Genomic DNA, 25,827 nt, shown 5'->3' with positions numbered 1-25,827 from the left:
CTGTGTAAGACATTTTAGAAAGTGTAAGAGCATATGTTTTTATTGATTTCTTAAAGGTTTCATGACATCTATTTTTATTTTTCGTGTTTCTTTTAGGTTTTATGACCTCAATTACACCCAAACAACCTGAACTCTGAACTCGCCTTTTGAGCTGCAATGAAAACATGCAAAATCCCTCAACAGACATCTGAACATCTGCTGGCAAATTGTTATGTCATATTGGGATTTGTGGACTGTAAAGGTCCCTGCACACTGGACACGTTTTCTGATTTTTAGCTGTGTTTTCTGAAAAACGTGTCCAGTGTGCAACCACCTTAAAGGCTCATTCATAGTAACATCAATGAACATTTGTGGTTTTCTGAATAATTAGGCTCAAACAAGTGCTCTGATTTGCCTGTGGACTGTGATGTAACACTAAAGGCTCATTCATAGTCTGGATTTTCGATGGTGAGGTGACCACCGCTCCGGTTGTGAGCTGATCACTGGAGCTGAAATAATGTTGAGCGGTGGTGAGTAAAAACAGAGAAGGGCTGGGGTGGTGGAGGTGGTTTGCTCTTCACTGCGGCTCGTGACGTCATGTTGTAGTTCAGTGGTCACCTCACCACCGAAAATCCAGACTATGAATGAGCCTTTAGTGTTACATCACAGTCCACAGGCAAATCAGAGCACTTGTTTGAGCCTAATTATTCAGAAAACCACAAATGTTCAATTGAGTGCAATTGAGCTCAGAAAACATAAAATAAGAACAAAAAATATGTTACCTTTAAAGTTTTGGGGTTATTTACATTTCCATAGATTGATGTATTCTTTTTTATGTCTCTCAAGAGTTGCTTGCTTATAGTTCACTGCTACAATATTAACATGAACAAATATGATATAACATAATTTAGCTCTGAAAATGATGAAGTATCCCCCTGCTTCCTTTAATTTGAGGGGATTTTCTTTTTATTGGGGCATTTTATGCTGTCTAATTGTCTATACGACTGCCATACACTGATGAATACCTTCCAGATATTTATTTTGGAATTGCTTGTATTGCCTTAAACGTTTTGCACAACAGCAGTACTACAGGTGTACTGTTGTCGTCTTAGTGTATACACTGCTATGTCAGTTGCTTCTATGGAGTTCAGTGGCAGCAGTGAAGAGCAGTGTCAGTTATGGTTATATTAGGTTATATTAACCTTTGAACTGTTAAAGTTGGAGGAGATTTATCTTGGTTATTATCTGTGGAGACACGGAGCAAAGATCAAGTTTTATTATAATGTATCTCATTCCCTCTGGGGGCACCACCTCCTGAAACAGGAACTTGGCTCTTCCCCTGTTTTTAGTCCACTTCCTCCTGGGCTACTGTGTTTCTCAACCTTTTCAGGCCGTGACTCCCCAGAATAATCCTATTTGAACTGGGGGGCCCCCAAAAATAATCATATTTGAACTGGGAACCCCCCAAAAAAACCCATATTTTAACTGTGGACCTCCCACCACGATAAGCACTTGGAATGTAGGAGTTGAGGCATTAAATTTAGTCTCGGTCGACTCAGTTCCACAGATACTCACTCCCATTCTTCCGCCGTAGTCTGAAAACCCACCTTTTCAGACTCCATCATGGCCCATAGCACTTACTCTACCCTAGATAGCACTTCTGTAGACTTAAATAGCATTTGAAACAGACTTATAGCATGTTATGTAGACAGCACTAGAATTCCATTGTATGTAGTATGTAGTCATAGCACGCCATAGCACATATGTATAGCATAGTAGTATATATGTATAGTTTATATGTATAAGTTTCATTATATAGATATTCCACTGTTACTTTCTTAGCTTACGCATGTTTCATGATAAATGTTTGTATGTGATGTATTCCCATGCTTTTGTTCTTGCTTAATGTAAATCGCTCTGGATTAAGAGCGTCTGCTAAATGCCTAAATTGTAAATTGTATAAATATCAGATCTATAAACTCTTGAGCTTGTGGATTGGCTATTTTCACAACTTTTGCCTCTTCCTTATATTATTTGACAATTTGCCCAATGTTGTTGGGGCCCACAGGTTGTGAACCACTGACCTACAGTGAGAAAACCCTCACCCATCTGCCTCTCTTCACAGACCTGTCTTCTGGCTTGGGAAGGACACGCTGCGGGTGTCTGCAGCTCTGTTTGCAGAGAACCGCCGCCGCCTGGCGGAGGGGCTAAAGGCTAATGGGAACCTCCAGCCCAAGTCACTGGTGCTGCTGCAGGGAGGCGAGCAGAAGCAGAGGTACTGCACCGACACGGACCTTGTCTTCAGACAGGTAGGAGGAGCTCAACGACCACTGTCATGACATTTTACTTGATGATTAATTGTCATAATAAATCATTGCGATTATAACAATCTGCATTGAACATTGGAACATATCGTATGAATACAAATTCCATTTCCGTTTGCTTTGACGTTTTGTAAAAATAAATTGAGGAAGGCAAGGCTTCATGTGTTTCTGGTAATATTATTGGTAATCAGGTCTCACTGTGGGTTGTCAGTTCAAAGTCTGGGCTGCGGCCTCCATGGGGGCCACCAGGTGGTGCCACTGCCTGGGGGTGCCAATTGGAACAGAGAGGGAGACAGTCACATAGGGCTATATTTTCGTCCCTGCCGTTAACCGCGTCGCTGCAAGTCAGCCGCTGCCTGAAAATTTGAGTATAAGAGCTTGCTCTGTCCCTAAATGGTATTTTGGTCCAGCATCACCCGCTTTTCATTATGCAGACACCGGTATTTGCGCCTATGCGGTCATGGGCGTGTTGACACACTTTCTCCTAAATTGCTATTTTCACAAACTTTGGGAAGGCGCATAGTGGAGTTTAAAAGCACCCGTAAGCCGTAATGCCAAATTAGTTTGGTATTGAGCATTTGAGCGGCGTGCGCTGTGTGCCTGCAATGGAGATGTCCGCAGTGACCGCAGTCACGCTGCTTTATCTCTCCTTATTCTCCTAAACATCTCTTCGTAATTTTCCTATAATCAGCCGAAGTGAGTGCCTGACACTTCCTTGTGTCCATTGTGTTTATATAATTGTCTAGCCAAAGAAGTTATTTGACTTGTGCCAGGCATTGTGTGCGATTCCATTTGCTCGTTCAGTTTCATCACCCCATAGAGCAGCAAATGGGGTTTAATCCGATTTTCCGAACTTTCCTTTTCGCTTGATACCATTTCAAGACAGCCTACACGCACTATATACCAAATGAAAGCTCAAATTTCGTAGATTACACAGCACTTTAACATTTTTTAAATAAGCAAGATCTGAGCGGGTCTGTTCTTGGCTCTGTGCGCGGTGGGGTGTGTCCCGGTCGGCCTCCTGTTCACCATCGTTTTGTTTGTTTTTTTATTTTTAACTGACCCGGCCTTGTCTCTTCCCGTTTGGCACGGGAAAGGACGAGGGGAAATTGCATGGTTGCAATTAAGTTACAGTATGATGATGATGATGATGTCTGAGGATGATGCATTGATAAAGTCGGGCAATTACTATAGTGTGGTTGAAAAGTTTTGAATCATTTTGAATTACTGATTGAGAACTACTGATTTAGAAGGCATTTGTAGAATCGGCACTCAGTCAGGTCTTAATGGGTTAAAGTCTAGTACTCAAGTAAATGTACTTAAAAGTTTACTGTCCACCACTGTCATAAGTGACACCTGATCTTCTTGGTCATTTAGGAGTCATACTTCCACTGGGCTTTCGGAGTGAGTGAAGCAGATTGCTTTGGAGCCATTGATGTGGACACAGGGAGATCCATCCTGTTTGTCCCTAAACTGCCGGACAGCTATGCCACTTGGATGGGAGAGTGAGTCATGTTGATATCTACAGAGCTTTGAGTCTTAATGAACAATATGCAGAATGGTTTTATTCACATTTCAAACTGATTCTTATTTTCATGCAGTTTTTTCTCTCGACAGCGTAAAGAGAAACCTGTTCTGTAATTAATTCACGGTTAATTGTGTGAAGTACGGTAGTTTACGGAAAACAGGACATATATGGACAGACATATTGAATTCCATCATTATTAAATAATGATGGTATGATGGTAGACCAATCTTGGTCTACAGTATACACTACATAATTATAAACACTCTTATGCTGCCTTGCTTTTGTTCATTAAAAGGCATGACTAATTAAGTGTTCTTGAACAGCAGTATGGGGTCCAGAAATAATATTTGATGCTCTGCTATGGTCTTTGAATTGGGGAATATTCTGCTATCTAATACCGGTATATTGATTTCTGAATTTAAATCTTCATATATGGCATTATTATACAGTACACATGTACTGGACTAAATAATTCGTTTTCATACGATGCCTCCCTTGACATTCATTTTGGCCATTTCAATCTAATGTTAATAGAGTGACAGCACTGTAAATCAGTGCTTCTCAAACTTTTTCAAGTGACCCCCAAATTTATATTTATTTGGCCACAGACGGACCCCCATCTCATCATCATCATCATCGCCTTTATTTAAACTCGGAGTACAATTGAGGGGCAGGCCCTCATTTTCAATGTAGCCCATCTGAAAAGGTTTTGTGCCAAGGAACCCCAGAAGATAATATATGTAAAAAAAAAATTGTGAGCTTGTAGATTTGCTATTAGAACCACTGCTGTAAATGCCTGAAAATGTTTCATAACCGCCCCGCCCCACCCCACCCCACCAACACCTCCGCCCCGGCCCACCCCACCTCTCCAAAAATGACACCAAAAACATTCTTGCAGTAGAACATCAATAATAGAGATGTTGTTGCTGTCCTGCTTACCATGAATAACACTGACGCATATGGGGGGTGTTGTGTTTGGAATGAAACAAAATCATGCCTGCCCTGCGGCATTAAATACAGCTTCCCTAGCGCATATAAGATTATGCTAAAATAGCAGGGGAATTATCACTTTTAGGTGAACTTGGTGGGGGAAAAAAAGTTGTCAGGATGTTGATAGAAATTTGCATTCGGTGAGGAAAAGAGCTATCCAATTCTTATGAATACTTGAGTGGCGTATCTTTAGTGTGACACATGAACACATGAATAATTCATATTTGGATTCATCTTAAAGGAGGCATTGCCTCTTTAGAAGATAAGAAAATAATAGTCTTAACTCTATACATGTTTTGACTTGTAGGTGTCACTTTTAGTGAGTAGGGCTGTCAAGATTACAATTTTAAGCTGTCACTCAATAATTGTGATTAACGATTTAATTGTGTTTTTTTGCATTGAACAATGGAACCTTACAAGCTTAAATGTCACGAAGTGACGTTTTGTAAGCCTGTAGATCTGCGTGTAGATCTGCCCTATTTTCACTGGTGCCTTACCCTTACCCCCTTACCCTTATCCATACACTTCTTTGCCGTAGTTTTTCAAATAGTAAAAAAGGCAAAGATGTCACCCTAACCCTAACCCTAACCCTAGTGCCCATAATCTATTATCATTGAATATTTGCCTCCCCCCCCCCCCCGAATAGGGACGCTATGATTCATAAAGGTTTAGTAGTACTTCCTTAGTAGTACTGGTAAAAGGTTTAGTAGTACTGCCCCTGTCTTTTATATCACTCATTCAGTTATTTTATTATGTTGACAGGATCCATCCTAGGGAGCACTTCAAGCAGAAATATGCGGTGGATGAAGTGCAGTACACATGTGATGTAAGTCGAGTGTGTGCGCGTGTGCGCCCATCCTCATGTGCCCGCTGACCTTTTCCTCATGCAGTGACTGTCTGAACTTTGATGATAAGTTATTGAGCTGTGAAGTTGGAGGGAGTGGGTGCCGTGCTTCCGTAGGCTGTTTTAAAGGTGAAAGCTTTCATTATTTTATTTGAAGCCGCGGGCAGAAATGTAAGCAGGGGCACCGGATTGTATGATGACCAATGGAGTGACCAATGACCTTCTGGAACTTGTAATAGGTTCTATGCACAGCAGCCGCGTTGGAAATCTATCAGGCCTCTTCTTTAGTGCAAGACCACCTTGGTAGAGGGTTGGGTTGAGTAGTTACCTTACCATGATGTAACTCCAAAAAATGTAAGGAAAAAAATCACACCTGTGTAAAGTGGGGGGCGCTCTTATCATCGTACATCATCCATTCATTGTCAATGGGAATTTAATTTAGGATACCGATTTGCTCATCTACATAATGACGTAAATTCTCTTTTCGTTGTCAATGGGGATTTAACAAAGATACTGATTTGCTCGATTACATATGACGTAAATTATCCATTCATTGTCCATTCATGGTCAAATGTTTTTGGCATCGTAATGTCTGATTTACAATGCTGACATTACGATACCTTGTGAGCTTGTAGATCGCCTATCTTCAGAGTGCAACACCCGATCACAATTCACAATCAACAATAGTCTAGGATCTGGCTAAGATATGTATGCACTTCATTTAGGAGAGAATATCTCAACTGTTCTTGGCTAATATGACCGCCGCAAACAACTTGGGAACTATGGCTAATTCTCTATCCGGGACGAAACACCTGAAAATGACCACACCCTGTTTAAAATGACCGCTAGTTGAAACATGGCTCTAACTTCTAAACCGTTGGAGCTACATATTTTCTGAGATGCTCAAAATGTTCAGAATACTCATGTTTGAATACTCAATTGACCATATGCACACGGCGGTCATCTTTCCACAAGTTAATGGCAGGGTGGAAACTAGCCACAATTTGCCATTGACCGGCGACCGCCCATACATCTAAACAGACAAAGTCCTATCTAATTGTATTAAAATTATGTCAAACTCACCAACTTTGCAGCTGTACAAAAAGCTTGAATGATGCTCTTTCTATCTGCAAAGTGTTTGTTTCATAAAAATCCAAGGTAACACTTTAGAATAACTATCCGTTATAACTAATTAATAGATCATTCATAAACTGTTATTTAATGAGTTGTTAAGCATTTGATAATAGTTAGTTAAGGATTAATAACTACATATACATGTTGTGAGCCACTTCATGTCAAGAAATTCCTTGCAGATGATTTTTTTCTAAGTGTCAGAGTTTGGAAGCACTCCCTTTCAGTAAGACAGCATCCTGCTGCCTACTGCATTATGTGCAAATTCAAAACAGGTGGTACGCAGGGCCGTTGAGTGATTACCAAACTCAAATACAGAAAACAATCACCTGCAAAGAATTTCTTTTTTTATTATTATTAAAAAAATAATAATACTGTTTTTATAAGGCATCAGAATATTATCGACAATGATAATGAGTAGTTCAGTTAAATAAAATGAAAAAAATAACAGGCAATGTAAATGTTCCACATACAATACATAAAAAAGACATAAATGTGATAAACATGAAAAAACTAAAAACAGTTAAACAATGAGTTTACAGACAAACAAAACAGACAACTGGACAGACACTCTTGCTTTCAAACTTTCCCAACATGTTGTTGTAAATTAAGTGAATTACAGACATTCTTTTTTAAATGATAAAAAATAATATTTTCTATTGTGCTATTGTGTAGGAGGGGTTAGCGTGCACCTATTGAAATATTCAATGAAGGGTTGCCATGTCTGGTAGAATCTATCTTCACTCCCTCTCAATTCAAACTTAATCTTTTCCAATTGTAAGTAGTGCATAACATCTCTCATAAGTGAAGTGTGAGTCGGAACCTGTGCTTGTTTCCAATTCAACAGTATCAGTCTGAGAGCCAGTAGAGTCACATATTTTACCATGTTATATTGGAAAGTAGACAGTTTGACCCCGGGCCCCCTGACTCCCATAACTGCTGTCAGTGGATCCGGGTCAAAAGGTCTTCCAACAATGTCTGACAGTGATTTAAATCATATGATGTTAGTTTAGTGCAATGCCAAAACATATGAGCTAGAGTGGCCGGCGCCTGGCCACATCTGTCGCAGGCTGGATTCACATTTGGATACATTCTGTTGAGTTTTTCCTTTGACAAATGTAACCTGTGTAATATTTTAAACTGTATAAGACCATGACTGGCACATACTGAAGAAGAGTGCACAAACTTTTGAGATGTAGACCATTGCTCGTTAGTGATACATATTCCTACGTCGTTTTCCCAAGCAGTTTTTAAATACTCCAATGAGGCATTATTATCTAAACATGAGAGAGAATTATAAATAATAGAAACACCTCCTTTGAGCAAAGGATCAGGTAGAAATATAGATTCCATTGATGAGTTGGGAGGTATGTTTGGAAATGAAGCAGTGTGTTGTGTTAAAAAATGTCGTATCTGTAGAAATCTAAAGAAATGTGATTGGGGTAAATTGAATTTGCATCGTATTTGTTCAAAGGTTGGAAATTCAAATAACCCATCAATATAATGATCTTTGAAGGAGTGAATACCATTTCTATGCCACACTTTAAACAATGAGTCAGAAAGGGACGGTAAAAAAGCATGGTTAGCGACCAGTGGTGCGCGCACAGAACCCGGGTGCCAACCGAAATGCCTTCGTATTGAGAGCCAAATTTTGAGAGAATGCGAGACTATGGAATTCTTTGGCAACTTAGTATATCTTGAGGCCACTGGGGAAAAGATTAAAGCTGACAACGATGTTGGGGGGACAACATTGACCTTAAATGCCCATGTCGGCAATTGATCTTGAAGCCAAAATGAGAGCGCACGTAAATTACACGCCCAGTAATAGAGTTTGAAGTTAGGTAATGCCATTCCGCCATCTGATTTAGGCCTCTGCAAAAAATCCTTCCTTATTCGGGGGTGTTTCTTATCCCAAATGAACTTGGAGATAATTTTATCCAGATTCTTAAAAAAAGTGTTGTTAACAAAAATTGGAATACATTGGAATAGAAACAGATATTTAGGGAGGACATTCATTTTAATTATATTAATTCGGCCGGCAAGTGAGATAGGGAGGTTTGACCATTTCGTTAAGTCTTGTTCAGTACGTTCAAAAAGTTTTGTATGGTTTTGCTTGAACAAGTCATTAAGTGCTTTGGTTACTATGATTCCTAAATATCGAAAGCTGGTTATAACATTAAATGGGTGGGAGCCAAAAGTTTGATTGCCTTGTGTATTGATAGGAAATAAAACGCTTTTGGAAACGTTGACTTTATACCCCGAAACCCTGCCAAAACTTTCTAAGGTGGACATGATACTAGGAATAGATGTGGAAGGTTTGGATATGTATAATAATAAATTGTCAGTGTAAAGTGAAACTTTATGCTCTCTATCTCCTCTGAAGATACCAGTGTAGGTGTCTGAAGCACGCAACGCAATTGCAAGTGGCTCAATAGATTGCAAGGAATTTCTTGACATAAAGTAGCTCATAACATGTCTACTGTGGATTTTTATGAAACAAACACTTTGCAGATAGAAAGAGGATAATTAAAGCTTTTCGTACAGTTGCAATGTTGGTGAGTTTGACATAATTTTATACAATTAGATTGGACTTTGTCTGTTTAGATGTATGGGCGGTCATTGGCAAATTGTGGCTAGTTCGCACCCTGCCATTAACTTGTGGAAAGATGACCGCCGTGTGCATATGGTCTATTGAGTATTCAAACATGAGTATTCTGAACATTTTGCATCTCAGAAAATCATTTTTCCATGTTTCAACTAGTCATCATTTTAAATAGGGTGTGGTCATTTTCAGGTATTTCGTCCCGGATAGAGAATTAGCCATAGTTCCTAAGGTTCCGGTGGTCATATTAGCCAAGAACAGTTGAGATATTCTCTCCTAAATGAAGTGCATACATACCGGTATCTTAGTCTGGTCCTCTACTACAACATAAAATGACTTTGTTATGCTGTATCTGTTTTTTATAGTCAGCATAGCTTACCGGTAGTTTAAATTCAGTTTTTATTTTGTTTTCGTCAGTGAAAAAAGGTAGTCGAACAAACATTTTTCATCATAGTTTTAGTCGCTGATATGAACACTGATGCCATCTCACTGTTTCCTACAGATTGTTGATGTCCTGTCCAACCTGACGCCTGCACTGCTCCTCACTCTGGTACGTCCTCTTGAGACTTTTCATCCATGTCATGTTCTATTTTCACATGTCTGCCTCTTGAGACTTTTACATTCATGTTCTATTTTCACATGTCTGCCTCTTGAGACTTTTACATTCATGTTCTATTTAAACCTGTTTGCTGCAGGGGCTTTGCTTGGGCCCATGCCTCTGCTATTGATGTCCCTATCCTGGTCATTAATTTCTTATCGCTGTTGGGGATATGTTTTATCTTTTTCTGGTCAGAATGAATTAAAATTCATGCATTTTATGATCTATGTACAATGGCTGCACCAGCAGAGTAAAGGCATGTATGCTTCAGAGAAAGATTATACAAAATTGATTTATTATCAACTGAAATTTCCCCTCAGTGTCACACAACACTTGCACTGAACAGCATGCATCCGGCTTGAGCCTAAATGTCAGTACTGCCATAAATTAACTAATTATTTGTATTTTAATTGGTATGTTGACATGAACACAAATTACTTGAAAGTGAAATAATGAATTAGCTTTTTACTTGTATCTTCCTTGTTTCCAGCGAGGGCAGAACACAGACAGTGGGAGTATCTGCCGCGAAGCGTCCTTTGAAGGAATCAGTGGGTATGTTAGATAAGATTGGCAATGGCATCAGTTAAACGTATTATATTCACTAAGTGATCGTACATTGTTCAACAAGGTTGTTGGGAGCTTATTGTCAAGTATAATGAGCTAATTTGATAGGACAAATCTCACTTGTATAAATTCAATGCCAAGTTGGTGGGTGGGTGGGTGGGTGTGTGTGTGTGTGTGTGTGTGTGTGTGCGCGCTACTGTATGCAGTAGTAGTCTTTGATTTGTCTAATGTGCGGGGAAATACGTAGCTTTATATAGGCCTTCGGTTCAGATGTTGGTCTTTTAACGATAATCCCTTCATCTAGGGACTTTATAGTTCTTAACAAATTTCAGCATGTCATACAGTTTTCTTATTTTTATTGTAAAAGCATATCTCCCCTCTGTTTTCAGATGTACAAAGGTACAAACGAATTGTCCAGTACCATAGCTACGATACACTTATTACAATTCTAATTTGGTTCTGTGTAATATTTCAAGAAATGATCCCTGCCATGATGGTGCAGGATAACGACTTAGAACAAAGGCTGTCAATTTACTGTACTTACATATATTTCTGTATCTGTGATTTAACAGGTTCCAAGTAAACAACACTCTTTTACACCCAGTTATTGTGGAATGGTAAGTCAGACATTTTTTTCTAAAGTAAGGCTCTCACTATATTAGACTAGTATCAAAGTATCTGAAGTCTGTTAAAGATGGTTTATATTTGGACATAAACTGCTCAGTTCAGTCATTGAACATTGAACATGGTTGTGGCTTTGCCGCCGGTTATCTACGTAAAGTGTGTATCTGCAGCCATGAAGACTTTCCGTGGGCTGTTTGTGTCAGAGAGCCTATCCTGTGCTGTAATGGTGTCCGTGCCTTTTTGCCTATCACTGGCATTAGACTTTGCACCCTCCAGACAAATTGACATTTCTTGGAATGAGGATGAATGCTGCTCAGGCACACCTTGTTTGGTGCACCCATAGCCTGCTTCCACCCCTCCTCTCTTCTTCTCTCCCTTTCCCTTCTTTAACGCCATTGTTTGCTTGTGTACGGCTGTCCTTTGGGCATTCTTTTCAGGTTCCATTAGCGTTGCCACTGGTTACTGACTTTTTGAGTGGTACAACCACTCCTTTAGACAGCTATGTGTGTCCCTGGGTCAATGGCTGGGACACACGAGAATAGTGTTATTCACAACCAACAGTCACTGTTATGCAGCCTAACACGCACGCACACGCACACGCACATGCACACGCACAGACACACACACACACACACACACACACACACACACACACACACACACACACACACACACACACACACAGTCAAATCCTCTGTTTTAATGTATCCATTTGTTACTGAGAGTGGCCAAATGGGACTCTTTGTTACATACAATATGCACACTGTTGTGCTGTTCACGGCTCTCTGGCTGCATCAGAAACCCCCGGTAATCCAACACAGTAATGTGCATAAACCCACAGGCTAGAATAATGTCACACAATGTCCCCCAAATAGGAGAGCACCTGTCACTGACACAAGCATGGAATTTGAGAATCAGGTGGTGCTTTCCTCTCCTTAACTGAAGTGCCAGCTTGTGGCAGAATGTCGGAAGGACATGCATTCAGAGACATCACTCCCCTTGGAAATACTCCGGCAGTCCTGATAATCCTCTCATGCCTCTTGCACTTGTAGAGGATTTAATAGAGCCAGATGTGCCATTGTTGAGATCTGATGACTGTCAAAGCCCTTGTTTAAATAGGTGTCTGATTAAGCTTTTTTAACCTATAACACTGTAAACAATGTTTACATTGGTTAATTGCTTGTAATTATGTCAGCTGTTAACCCGGTTATTGGGATAATGTGAATGTAGGATTTTACATAATAGAATATTTTGACACGGGTTACATATTTTTTTAGTAAATAAGTAAATAAGTGGCTGCCACTGCATATTAATTATTTTCAGATTCCAATTCCAAGCTGAAAAACATTTGCATACAGAATGTAGAGTGTGATTTGAATGTTGGCGAAGAAAACGTCAAACTGATGACAAATTGATAAATGGCAGGGGGAATGCATTGCAATTGCTTTTTGGTTGCACACAAGTTGTTAACATCTTTTCCAATAAAAACTAAAATCACCAAAATACATTACTTGTCAAGGGCTGCCAAAACCTCTGCAAACAACTGTACATACATAATTGTATTGTATTGGCCCATACAGTATGTCCCCCCCCAACCCGGTGTGTGTGTATCCCCCATGTAAACTGCCTTGAGTACCTAGAAAAGCGCTACATCTGAGATATTAATATTGATGTGGATAATATTATTATTTACTGTTCCTCACAAACAATGTATTGATGACCAAGCTGTTTTTGGTTTGTTTGTTGTAGGGGTTTTTGTGTGTGCAATGTTTAAAACCAAGCTAATTTACTACTTAATTCCTTATGTCTTGAGAAGTGCCATAATTTTGGTTTGAACAACACTGATATTTCTTCTTGGATGTCAGGATAAATGAGGACTAGTCTGTACTATATATTTTCACCCGGGGGGAGTAGGAAGTATGGCCGCCAAAGATTTAAATAACAATGTCCTAATCTCAGAGGCTGCTTTAAAAAACATATATTCATATAGAAGAAAGAATGTTTCAGACAGCGTCCTGAAGGTATTGTGGTGCCCAGAAGAATCTTAGGCCTGTCAATCATGTTACATGTCAAAGTGAATGGAATCCTCCTTCTCCTGATTCTAAAATTCCAATCACCTCCGCAGTTTTTCATACTTTCTTTCCTTTTTTTCAGACCAGAGAAAAATATAATGCAGTTTTCCATGTGACCTGCAGTACATAATACATATTTCGGTTGCAATATGCTGCAGGAATGACAATGTTTTCATACATTGTGTTGCTAATATTGTCGCTGTCGGGTGGAAACCTCATGCAGTATGTCAAACTGTTGCTTTTCAGGACTCAAATTCAAATGTAGAAGATCTACAGCTTGCAGATCAGCTTGTATTACATTTTTGCTATTTTTACACTTTTGTGTGACACTGTAGTATGATCAAGTAGTTGATAAGTAAAAACTAACCTAAACGGTTAAAATATGGAAATATGAGGTTTCTGCCAGACTGTGAACAATATGCTGTTGACGTTCTGATCCAAAATAGCTCTCTGACTCCTTGGGCTGTATTTTGCGTGTCTTAAGTACCAGGTCTTATTCCCTAACTTGAGTAAACTAAAGACCTGGAGGCGTGATCAATGCCAATTGGCTATTCTGAGTGGCCAAAGAGCATTGATCACGCCTCCAGGTCTTTAGTTTACTCAAGTTAGGGAATAAGACCTGGTACTTAAGACACGCAAAATACAGCCCCATGTCTCCGTCTCTCCCTGCAGCCGTCTGCTTAAGACAGACATGGAACTGGAGGTCCTGCGTTACACCAACAGGATTTCCAGTGACGCCCACAAAATGGTAAGATCATGTAGGGCAGGAGAGGCCGTCTACAGGAACACCCCTGAATATTTTTTTAATTATATAAATGATAAAATATGGTTGACTCTTCAAGAACTCTGATGCATAATTATAGACGCATGTGTAAATGATTATGCAAGACAAGATACGGTTTGTTCTGAAGCCACAATAGCATGGACCTGCAAAGAATGTTAGAGAGACCAGTGGTGAAATTTCCTAAAGGGGCACTTTTGGTGAAAATAGCAGATTTTACTGACACTTTGAGGATGTGGTGTACGACATGGATTTCTCCACAAATTCTTTCAACGCAAAATGCTGCGTTCAAGTTCAGGAGAGTTAGAAAAAAGGCAATTTTCCTGAATTCTACCTTTTGGATATGGCATTGATGTCTGTGTGCACGTGCCTGCCAATAGAACTCAAATGTCTGTATAGTGTCTCATGTCCACCAATAATGAAGCCCCTTTGTTTCTCTGTAGCTGATGAAACACGTGAAACCTGGAATGAAAGAGTATGAGATGGAGAGGTGAGTAGCCCAGTGCGTTATGGAAGATCCATACAAATCAGCTGGAGACATCTTCAAGAGTTAAGGGTTAATACATTTAAAAATAGATACATTTTTCATTCCTTCATTGGATATTATCAGTCTCCATGTTTCCATTGGATATATCCGTCGCCATACTATTTCAGATGAGGGGAGTCCATTCCTGGTGGACAGGGTTTTGAGCTTAGGTTTAAATAAAAGGACCTATAACATAAAATTCAACTTTTTCAAAAATGTTCGTGTTTTTTGAGCTCCCCTGTGTATTTTCTATCCCCACAAATGTGCAATTTTGAATAATCAGGATTTCTCATCATATAGGGGCTTTTATGGAAATTGCTCTCAGGAACAACTGATTTGGTCGTATTTGTGATGTCATCAATGTCACCCTACTTAGTATAATTCCTCCCTCTCTTCAGTCTTCAGTTCCAAATTTGCATTTCCACTTTGTTTACAATGTCCACCATTGTTGATTTTCCAAGCTGGCATGGAATGGAAACAAGACTGGGTTTATCTAGCATCAGTATTAATATGTCTCAAATATTAAATAAGCATAGCACTTCAAAACCTTAAATAAAGTAATGTTTGTGAAGTGAACTAGTAGTTAAATTACAATGTAGGCATTTATCAGATGCTCTTAATCTAGAGTGGTTTACAGTAAGCAAGAACAACACATGGTAATACATAACATGCATAGAAATAGTCATCTATTCTATAGGTATATGTATGTATGTATATGTATTGATCAATGGGTTAGCGCCCCAGCCTGTGTCCTCCGTGAGGAGGAAGCCCAACAAACCTCGGTGAGGCCTTTAGGAGGGCCATTATAAGCCACCACTCCTGCCTGGTGCTGGGAGTCTGGTGCAACGTAAGAGGGTCCCGGACAGGAGTCAACCCACAGAGCCTAGTCCTTCCACACACCAGAATTTGGTTCTCCCAGTCCCGGCAGAGTAGTTCCGGAGCAACGGATTGTGTGGCCTTGCTCATTCCCTGATGGACTGATCTAGGGTAGCTATTGGGATGTCAGGATTTGATCAACCCCGGCTGGGTCGCTTGAGTGAGGGGTGTGTTAGTAGACCCGAAACCCTGTTGACCTCAGGAAACCACACTGAGGATACGTCCCAGGTGCATCCATGCAATGTCTTTTTTTAGTCATATCTGCCGTGTGCTCCTTTTTCATTACGACAGAAATGTAATTTATATTCATAAATGTTCCACTGCCAAAAACGCAATTAAATCGTCAATCACAATTATTTGTGTGAATCGTCAACTTAAATGTGTAATCGTGACATAGGGCATTAGAATGTTGGAGAGCAGATAAATAACTCAAAGCTACTTGAAATGTGAGAGATGGATAATATTATGCAGTGACATCCATTCAGTGCCTGAGGCTTTACTTGTAGAACCCCACAGGTCTAATGGAGTCACGACGTTCCACTCAATAAGGAATTGTTTGGAGGAAAATGGCCTAAGTGGATTAAACTTGTCAATTGATATCATACAAGCAATGTTGGAGAGGCGTAAAATATAAGCACTGTTGGAGAGGCTTTCACAGTGAATAATCAGTTTGAATAAGCGGTTATACACGCCACAGGGCTCCGCAGCACGGCAACAAGTTGAAAATCTCAGGGTTCACTTCAGAGTTGTTGCAAAATTGCTATGGAGGTGGTGGCGTGGCCCAGTGAAACAAGTCACACCACTGAACACTGTATTGTATATAGTACTGGGTCAAGACAGCTGTAGGGTAGTTATTATTATGCACCTTTTAAAAATGAGTTATGCAACAGCAGCTTCTTTCAAATCATATACTACTATCCAAGCTAAACTATTTGCATGCTGTTTCTCCATATTTGACGTGAGCTTTGTTTTTTTCTATTCTGCATTAACGAGTGTCTTGTATGTGCACACTACCCTATGTATAGCCTTGCATCACACAATCACTACCTTACTTCCTATCTGTTTCTACAAGCAGTAACTAGACTGCTTAAGTCATTATTTAAATATCTCCTATTTGGTTTTCAGTTTTTTCATGAATCCTCCATTACGAAAGTCTGTCATTCATGTTCAGTTGCCTTGGGTGTGTGGGCCAAAGCAAGGAGCATACCGCATATCAATCTGTGCATCGTTCTGTTGTTTGCATTGTTCCGTCACGACAGAGATGCAGCACCGAGGGTGTCTTGACGTGCATGACTGTGATGATTAGCGAGGGGAACACTAAATGGGTTTCTCCAATGCGTGAGGTCAGGAGTAGGGAAGGGTGAAGCGTTCTGCTAATTAGTGTTTCATGTGATCTCAGCGGTATCATTCATTTGATTTCTTTCTGTGTTGCTTGGATATGTCTTTGAAGGTTGGGGGGGATGTTTTTTTTCTTCTCTATTCTATTTTCAGCCTGTTCCAGCACTACTGCTACACCAAAGGGGGAATGCGTCACACCTCCTACACCTGCATCTGTGGAACGTAAGGCCTTCTGGAGGGAAGCATGGATGGATGGCTGGATAATTGGATGGATGATTAGATGGTTTGGATAGATGATCGGATGGATGATGAATGAAATGAAATGGATGGATAAAGAGAGAGAGAGGGGCCAGGGAGTTTGGCACTGAAAATGAGTCTGATATTTTTAAATAGGGATATCTGCTATTGGTTAAAGTGGTTAAAATCCAGCTAAAATATTGCACATGAAAGCGGGCGATTAACGGGAGGGGATACACTTAAAAGTAAAAAGAAATGGGAGACTCCCGCTACAGTTGGGAGTGTTGGTAGAGTGTTGGTCCCTCTGGCGTCTGGCCTTTTTGTTTTAAAATACAAAATGTCTCCGTTTTCATCAGGGATGGTATAACTACGTATAAGGGATTAAGTGTTTTAGTTGTCATTCTAATTTGTGCATGTCTAGGGCAATTCACACTATGGTCCCGGGTCCGCACTCGTGACCACTTGGCAGATGTTGTGGTAGTGTGAATGATGCATACCGTTCCCGGGAGCGGATCGCCCAACCGTCCCCGGGACCGCATGGGGGGCGGGTCTCTGGACCGTTGAAGTGTATTCAGATACGGATCGTTCCAATGTGAATGCATGCATACCTAAAGCAGGAAGTGGACATAATCTCTAGTCGACGAGCCAAGCGTCAACAAAAAAAAACACACAGCCGCTGCACAACGCGTAACACCAGCTGATTTCTCAACGCCGCCCGTCTCCTGTTGAATCTGCGTATACGTGCAGCACCGCAGTACGTGCTGATCTTATTCTGCGGACTACACGTGGCTCTTGGGCTTTGCTTGGCATAGTTTCCAAAGTAAAACAAAATAATAATAATGCTAAAGTAGAATCCATAGCAAACTAATATCAAACACGACACTGGAGCACAGAACTGACTGACACAGTGAATAGCAGGCAGGCTGACAGTATAGTAGTATAACGGCAAAGAGCCAAAGAGGCAATGCAATGCAGTGTGTCTGAATTTATTTGAGACAATGTCGCACAGTTGATTGTCGGTGTCCGTGTGCGCCAGCCATCAAGCATACCGTCATCTGGAGGATTAAAGTGTGTTATGCAAGTGTACCCGGGTGCGCTGTTGAATCTCGGGCAATGTGAATCATGGCCATCGGGGACCAGGCAACCGTATTCGGAAACGGTTCCAATGAAACGGATTCAGTCCGTCTCAGTGTGAATTGCCTATCTGAGGCCCTGACTGACTTCCCTGGGGCATGCTTCAAGCCAATATAGCAATCCTGAATCTCAGAAGGTATTTTTCTTTATTTTGAAATGTTACAGCCTAACTGTATCACCAGGAAGCTTGGAAATTGACGCTGGGTGTGCTGTTACTCTTACTTTAGTAGTAAGATCAAGTAAATAAAACATTAGTATATGGAGATAGGAGGTTTCCGCCCAACAGCGACGATCTGTTCTGCAATAGTAGGTGATCAACTAATGATTCATACTTCGTCTCACAACGTTGTCAATCTTCCAAATAGCAGATCTGCAAGCTCGAAACGTGGGTGGATTAAGACCTTTCTAGGTATTGCTGCTAATTTCACTGCCCTGGCCTTTTGTACAGTATCTAGACTGTTTAAAAACTTAACATAATAAAATGCGTCCTGGGGATTAGTGGCCACTGGCCAGTGAATGGAAATGTATTTTCCTGTTTAAATTAAGTACTTTGCTAAATATGAACATGACTGTGTATACTTTTTTTTGTCGAGATCAAAGAACCAGAAAAGATCCCAAAGCATTTTTGTTTAAAATGAAAAGCAGATTGTAAATATACATAATTCAACTGTTTTTCAAATGACCTGATGATTCTCTCGTCGTTCAACAGGGGTAACAACTCCTCTGTTCTTCACTACGGCCATGCTGGGGCTCCCAATGACAAGAGTATTGAGGATGGAGACATGTGGTAAGTAATTGTGTTTACTGTCTCCTATTTATGATCAGAAATGTAACATTTTATTGAAGCAAGTTTAAAAAAGAGCTTGCACCTCAACAGTAGGAGTTTCAGTTGAATCTTAAACCCATCTGTTACATATTTTGGCCTCGATTGTGACCTTTAACTTATTTTAATCAGTAATTCAGGGCAGCCTACTGAATCCTAGGGTTGTCACGATTATAACATTTTACTTGATGATTCATTGTTCGCTCAAAAAATTGCGATTAACAATTAAATTGTTTCTGTTGTTGAACACTGGAGCATATCAATACAATTTACATTTCTGTTTGGCTTTTTGGGTTCTTACAGTTTCACAGGGCAGATATGACAAATAACTATTTATTAACGTCATTTATTAACGTCATCCAATAGTGGAAATATCTATCTACTACCACGGAGTAACCTCGTAGCCTCGGTCCAATCCCATGCTTACTTATCTGCAAAAAGAAAACCTTGTGGGAGTCGCGGCAGACTATCCAGCACGTAACCTCGCCTCACCAGGCTTTCCACCACCTCGGAGGAAAGCCTGGTCTCTGTTTCAAAAGTCTGTATGATCCGGGGGGGGGGGGGGATTGCATTAAATGGGGGTCAGTAGCCTATGCATGTCAAACTGGGCATCCTTTTCAAATGGGGTCTTGCCCTGAAAATGAAGGCAAGACCTCGACCTCGCGTGTGCGGACTCGGGCCCCCAGCCTGGTACCTTAGTCAAAATATGGCCCTTGAGGATAATTTATTGGGGAACCCTGGGGTAAGGGCTAGTGTTGCAAAAATGACTGATTACAGTATCTAAAAATGGCTATTACAAATTATTGGACACATACTGTAGCTTCAGGCAAGGTAATGGTGTCCACAATGGCCTTTATTTTACCAATTTGAACCTGGCGTCCCTATTTTGGTAATGTCATAAATTATACCGGTACTATAGGGCCAGGCGAAAATAGTTCCAAACACAGCAGATCTACAAGCTCACAACATGTTGGATCAGAATGTCTTGTGAGCTTTTAAATCAACGATTTGTGCTATTCGTCATATAACAAAGTAGACTATAGGGCAGGGGTAACCAACCAGGGGTTCGTGAGCTACCAGTAGCTCGCGGGAACGTTTCCAGTCGATCGCGAAGTGTCAGACCCATTGGAATAATGTCAGTGCCGCTCGTCACATGCAAATTAATTTTGAGCAGACATTAAAATACGGAACAACGTATCAGTTCATTACGGGGCTCGTGACAGGCTGCAGACACTTGAGTTGGGACTACTAGCCGATAGCGCCGCTGCTCCTTCAGTTTTCGTTGTTCGTTGTTATAATATTTGGAGGCGTGATCAATGCTCTTTGGCCAGAATAGCCAAATGGCATTGATCACGCCTCCAGGTCTTTAGTTTACTCAAGTTAGGGAATAAGACCTGGTACTTAAGACACGCAAAATACAGCCCTAGGTGTGTTAGTGCCCAGCACGTCACAATGTTCTGATGAATGTTTTATTATTATTGTTGTGACTAACTCTAGGCGTGTTAGTGCCCAGCACGTCACAATGTTCATTTGATGCTTTGTCCCTGCAGTCTGTTTGACATGGGTGGCGAGTACTACTGCTACTCCTCTGACATCACCTGCTCCTTCCCAGCCAACGGGAGGTTCACAGCAGACCAGAGGGCCATCTATGAGGCAGTGCTCAAGTCTTCCCGCGCTGTCATGGCTGCCATCAAACCGGGTACACTATCACCTCACTATAGTAACTATATATCGCTGTTGTCGGGCAGAAACCTCTTATCACACATCACACAGTTTTGTTGCGATTGTCGACTGCTCTGGTAAGAATGTCGGTGCGCTAAATGCACTAATATAATGCAACCCTCCGTTCCGCTGCCTCTGCCTCGGAGAGTCTTGGGTGATGCTCATAGACGAGCAGTCTCATGTCATGGTGAAAATAAGCATAATATAGTAGAGTGCACAATATGGGTTCAAATCAATTTAGGATTGGATCAGCGCCGTTTCGTTCGGACCGGGTCCAAACCACCCAATCCTTCTCGACTCCGTTTCAGACCGGATCCAATCCTTCTCTGGGCCGTGTCTAGGCGGTCACTGCAAATTAGAATATTTCTCGGATCCATTCGCTTCGGTTCAGATATCACCGTCCCGTATCGGACCAGGTCCAATTTTATGGACCCGTGCTAGGCGTGCTACAATCTACTACAGTGTCAACAAAAGTATCAAAAGCAGCTGATCTGCAAGCTCAAAACGCGGTTCAAAGTGACGTGTTTTGAGCTTGTAGATCTGCTATCTTTGCTATATTTGAATTTTAATCTTGAAAAGTTAAGACAAATACTAGAACTATTGTATACATAGATACTTTAAACTACACTTGCAAAACTTGTATTGGGATTACAAGGTGATTTATACAGCTTTTTGTTCAGAGACAATACCTACAGTTACTGTAACTGCGTATTTTAGCAACACAGTTTGATCTAATCACATCTTTAATAATTGAGATGTCTGTTGTCTGCTTTGAGCATAAACGAAAACTAGAAACCTATATGAAAGTTTGCAATTTTGTGTTTGGTAGTCGATCCTCGATTTCTATTGTAACAATGCTTGGCAATAACTTTTATACCGTCGGAAAACCTGGTTATTTGTATTCGAGCCCCGGTCTCCCGCGTGGAAAGCCAACATCTTAACCACTAGACTAAAGGGCTTTTGGTCATCAGGCCACTGATTCACTACTGCTACTGTACATATTTACCTTTATTTGTAAGGAACATGCATTTGTGGGGTGAGCAGCGCAGTTCAGTATGTGGGTTGTGCCCATGAAAAATATAAATCTCTGCCAACAGCTTATTCCATATCCTGAAGGGACGATTATTCACAAATATGGCAGCTGTTATAAAACATTTGAGAATTGAGGCCCCTGGCCTGCTGTCAATGTGTGCAAGAAATGTGATCTGCCTAGCCACGAGATTAGTGGAAAGACATGCATGGCCACACATACAGCACAAGATTGAAAAGATGAAAACAACATCTGGTTAACATGAAGGTAAAATAAAACAATATATTGAACTAATCAGCAGGTATTTTATAGATCACTTCTTATTTCACAATTGTGGGCAATATTTCCTTTCATCACGATCAAAAACTACAACACGACATCATATAATGGATCTACTGGTTGCATGGCACAGTACAAAAATAACCAACTCTGCTAAAGCAGACCTTGCTGTGAAAGTATCAAACACCTGATTTTAGTAGCACTTTTTATTTTGTTCAAGTTTTAGTCTCTAAGTGCTAGAAACAAACACTAAGCTATTATTGGCGCCAGGAACATGCTTGGTAACAGCACAGCAGGTTCCCTATGAAAACGCAGCACAAATTAGTACCTCACCAGCAAGCCAATAAATAAGGAAACAAGCAAGAAAGCGCTAAACTAGTCTATAGTTGAGTACTGTACATTGTCTCTGCCAGGTGGAAACCCCTTATTAAACTATTCTATAGTTGAGTACTGTACATTGTCTCTGCCAGGTGGACAATAATTATTATTATAAAAAAAAGAAACTGTTACTTTTCAGGATTCAAATTAAACAATTGCAAATGCAGCAGATCTACAAGCTCAACCGTCTCTTTGCGCCACATTTTAAGCTTGTGGATCTGTTAACCCATTCTGACCGGGCACCCATTTTGGTGTTGGCATCATGTTATGCTTTAGCTATTGAAAAATAGCAGATCTACAAGCTCATATCGCGCCACCGAGTGGCGCGATACGAGCTTGTAGGTCTGCTATTTTTGAAAAATTCGAAGAACGACTGACATTTTTAGAATCTGATCTCAGGTCAGAATGGGTTAATCAGACCAGTGTGTGTCCAGTGGAAACCTCGTATGAATCTGATCTCAGGTCAGAATGGGTTAATTTAGATGCTTTAGTGTGACGCTGTAGTATGATCCACTTCCAGTAGGGCATTAATGTACGGGAAAAAAATAGTTTGAATGTGGAGGCATACTGTATGTTAGCAAGTACAGTACGTACAGTATAAGGAAGTAAGTTTGTTTACTACAGGATGTATAAACATAACTCCCCATGCAGGTGTGAAGTGGACAGAGATGCATCGGCTGGCTGACCAGGTGCACCTGGAGGAGCTGGTTAAGATCGGCATCTTGAAGGGAAGTGTGGCGGACATGATGAAAGTCCACATGGGCTCCGTGTTCATGCCCCATGGCCTGGGACACCTGCTGGGCATCGACGTCCATGACGTGGGGGGCTACCCAGAGGTCGGTGCCGCCCTCTCTATCCCATCTGTGTGCCATCGTTCCTCCAGACACCACAAACATTTTGTGTCAGTTATTTTAAGCCTAGAATCAAGCCATCCAGGATCCTGGTGATTCATGACCATAAATCAACTGATTCTGTAAAAATAATCTTTTTTTATATTTAATTATGATATACTGGTACTATATTTATTAAATACCCTTTGTTTTGAGGTTTTCAATTATTACATTTTTTTCACAGAATAAACATTTATGGTCATGATTCACCAGGGGCCTGGATGGCTTGATTCTTGACATTTTTTGACTTGACATTTTTGGAAATGTCTATTGGAAAAATGAATCGGGTCTGGAACGATGGAACCAGAAGTATAGTTGATTTTGTCAACAAATATGTATTTTGGCGAGCCCCTCCCTAACATTTTAGTCTAGTTTTTATTTGTTGGCGAAATTGTCAAGATATTTAGTCTTAGTTTTAGTCATTGTAGCTTAGTTTCTATTTTGTTTTCGTCAGTGTGTAAACGAACGTACAGTAGTGGACGAACATTTTTCATCATAGTTTGTCAACGAAAGCAACTGATTGTAATTTGACATTTGCTGTAATAACAGATTCACTGAAGTGTACCATTATTCTGTGCTCAGGGCGTGGAGCGTACCGACGAGCCAGGCCTGAAGAGTTTGAGGATGGGTCGGCTCGTTCGCGAGCGCATGGTCCTGACCGTGGAGCCCGGCATTTACTTCATCAACCACCTGCTGGACCAGGCCCTGGCCAACTCCGCACAGAGCTGCTTCATCGACAACCAAGTGCTGGCTCGCTTCCGCGGCTTCGGAGGGGTGAGTCAGTCTGTCCTCGTCCTCACAGGCCGGCAGCAGTTTGTTTCATTGTGTTTGAGGAGTAGGATTCAGTTTAATGAAGAGGAAAGTGAGTCACCCACCCCCAGCTCACATATGCTATTCTGTACTGTGTATGGAGGCACACATCTCGCTTTGCCTGTTTTGTTAGGTGTGAAGGTGTGTTATTGTGTGGGCCTTTCTTGATATATATATATTTTTTAATGGGATTAGTGTGAGTTCGTAGCCACCACATTAAGAGATACTTGTGCATGATGCTCTAACATTAAGCACATTCATTGTTTTGGTGTTGCAATTTAATTGATTTTAAAAGGAAATTAATGGAGCACAATCTCTGGTGTAGATGTCGTACGGACCATCGGTCTCCAACTGATCCGTCTTTCTTCTGTCTCACCGCCTCTTTACTGAATGTGTTGATTGTTTGAACGTGTGTATCTGTTTGTGTGTTTGTATTACTATACTTGTACCAAATGTCCCCCAAAGTATAGTACAATTTGAGAAATACGGTAGACATTGTAAGGACCCCTTTCCTGGTCCTCACCCTCAGATTGGGTATAGTATTTGACATTTAGACTAGAGGTTAGGTTTAGGGGTTAGGTTTAAGAGTTAAACATGATTTATACTTATACTCCATGGACCGGCAAATAGCTGATCTATAATCCCACAGCGCATTGCGCTGCGACGCATTGTGGGCTTGTAGATCTATTCGTTTTCGGCTTTGGGATTATGATTAAATTGGCAGAATGCATTAAAAATGGCGTTCATAAAAACATTGTCTTCAAATGCTGACGTCCTATAAGTAATACTAATTGTGTAGGTGCGCATCGAGGACGACATTGCGGTCACTGCGAGCGGTGTGGAGCTGTTGACCTGCGTGCCTCGCACGGTGGAGGAGATTGAGGAGTTCATGACTGACCCAGCAGTGAAAGCCTTCAGTCCTGTGGTCTGCAGCCAGAGCTTATGAATGACATTGTTTCGCCAGAGGTCGCCAACAACACCTTTCCCATTTTATGCAGAGGGATTATTTTTTCTTTCTTACGATCAATTTATTTGTTTATATACTGTCTGTATTTTGTATTATTATTCATATCAGACACAACAGAAACATAGCTATAAACAATGACTTTGGACTTAATTTGGCTACAAATGAGCTTTAGCAACATACAAATGAGCAACAACACCCAGCTGCAAATATAAGAGGGGATTGCCAATATACTGTGATCCAGGAACGACTAATTCCTAGTAAGACATGTAGCATATAGCAAAGGAAAGTTGTTCACATTCTCATCTGTGTACTTCCACAATTACGATTAATGAATCACACTCAACAGAAGCAGAACATGTCCATAGAAATGCAAGAAATGTTGCTCTTTCATTTGTACTATAAAGACTAAAGAGCACTTTTGTGCTGTCTAAAAAGATTAAGTCTTGCTGCTAGAATTTCTGTGCTTCCTGGCGAATTACCTGTTTTAATCAAATGCGTTTATTACTAATAACAAGCAATTCTCCAAATCACCTGTGACTTAATAAACTCCCATTTTCAATTGCTTGTATCATGTATTTTTCAGCTTTAGAAAAAGGACAATCTGAGAACCCATTGTCTTTTTTTTTTTTAAACTGAGCCCTCTTTTTCTTTGAATTTGGGGTCAACAGTCTACTCTTTACTTTACTTTATTTGTTTATTTTGACAGGACAATGCATATTAATGGACGTCACATGGAAGTAAATACACCGGATATACTGCAGCACAGAGCACAGTTGCTAA

General features: G+C 40.6%; 1 protein-coding gene across 1 annotated transcript in view; it reads left to right on the top strand.

Moving 5' to 3' along the window:
- Positions 1–25,608, top strand: part of pepd (peptidase D) — a 27,047-nt gene extending 1,439 nt beyond the window's left edge. Inside the window, exons 2-15 of the mRNA XM_080790544.1 lie at positions 2,105–2,288; positions 3,681–3,808; positions 5,584–5,647; positions 9,901–9,948; positions 10,487–10,548; positions 11,133–11,177; positions 13,929–14,004; positions 14,481–14,527; positions 16,931–16,999; positions 18,858–18,935; positions 20,522–20,670; positions 23,032–23,216; positions 23,853–24,044; positions 24,880–25,608. Of these exons, the coding sequence (XP_080646670.1) occupies positions 2,105–2,288; positions 3,681–3,808; positions 5,584–5,647; positions 9,901–9,948; positions 10,487–10,548; positions 11,133–11,177; positions 13,929–14,004; positions 14,481–14,527; positions 16,931–16,999; positions 18,858–18,935; positions 20,522–20,670; positions 23,032–23,216; positions 23,853–24,044; positions 24,880–25,026 (1,474 nt within the window). The 3' untranslated portion in view covers positions 25,027–25,608. The remainder of the gene's footprint in view (positions 1–2,104; positions 2,289–3,680; positions 3,809–5,583; positions 5,648–9,900; positions 9,949–10,486; positions 10,549–11,132; positions 11,178–13,928; positions 14,005–14,480; positions 14,528–16,930; positions 17,000–18,857; positions 18,936–20,521; positions 20,671–23,031; positions 23,217–23,852; positions 24,045–24,879) is intronic.
- The last annotated feature ends 219 nt before the right edge of the window (positions 25,609–25,827 follow it).

Source organism: Protomyctophum bolini, assembly GCF_963924005.1.
Source record: "Protomyctophum bolini genome assembly, chromosome: 1".
NCBI lineage: Eukaryota > Metazoa > Chordata > Actinopteri > Myctophiformes > Myctophidae > Protomyctophum > Protomyctophum bolini.
This window is presented reverse-complemented; position numbering and strand designations above follow the sequence as displayed.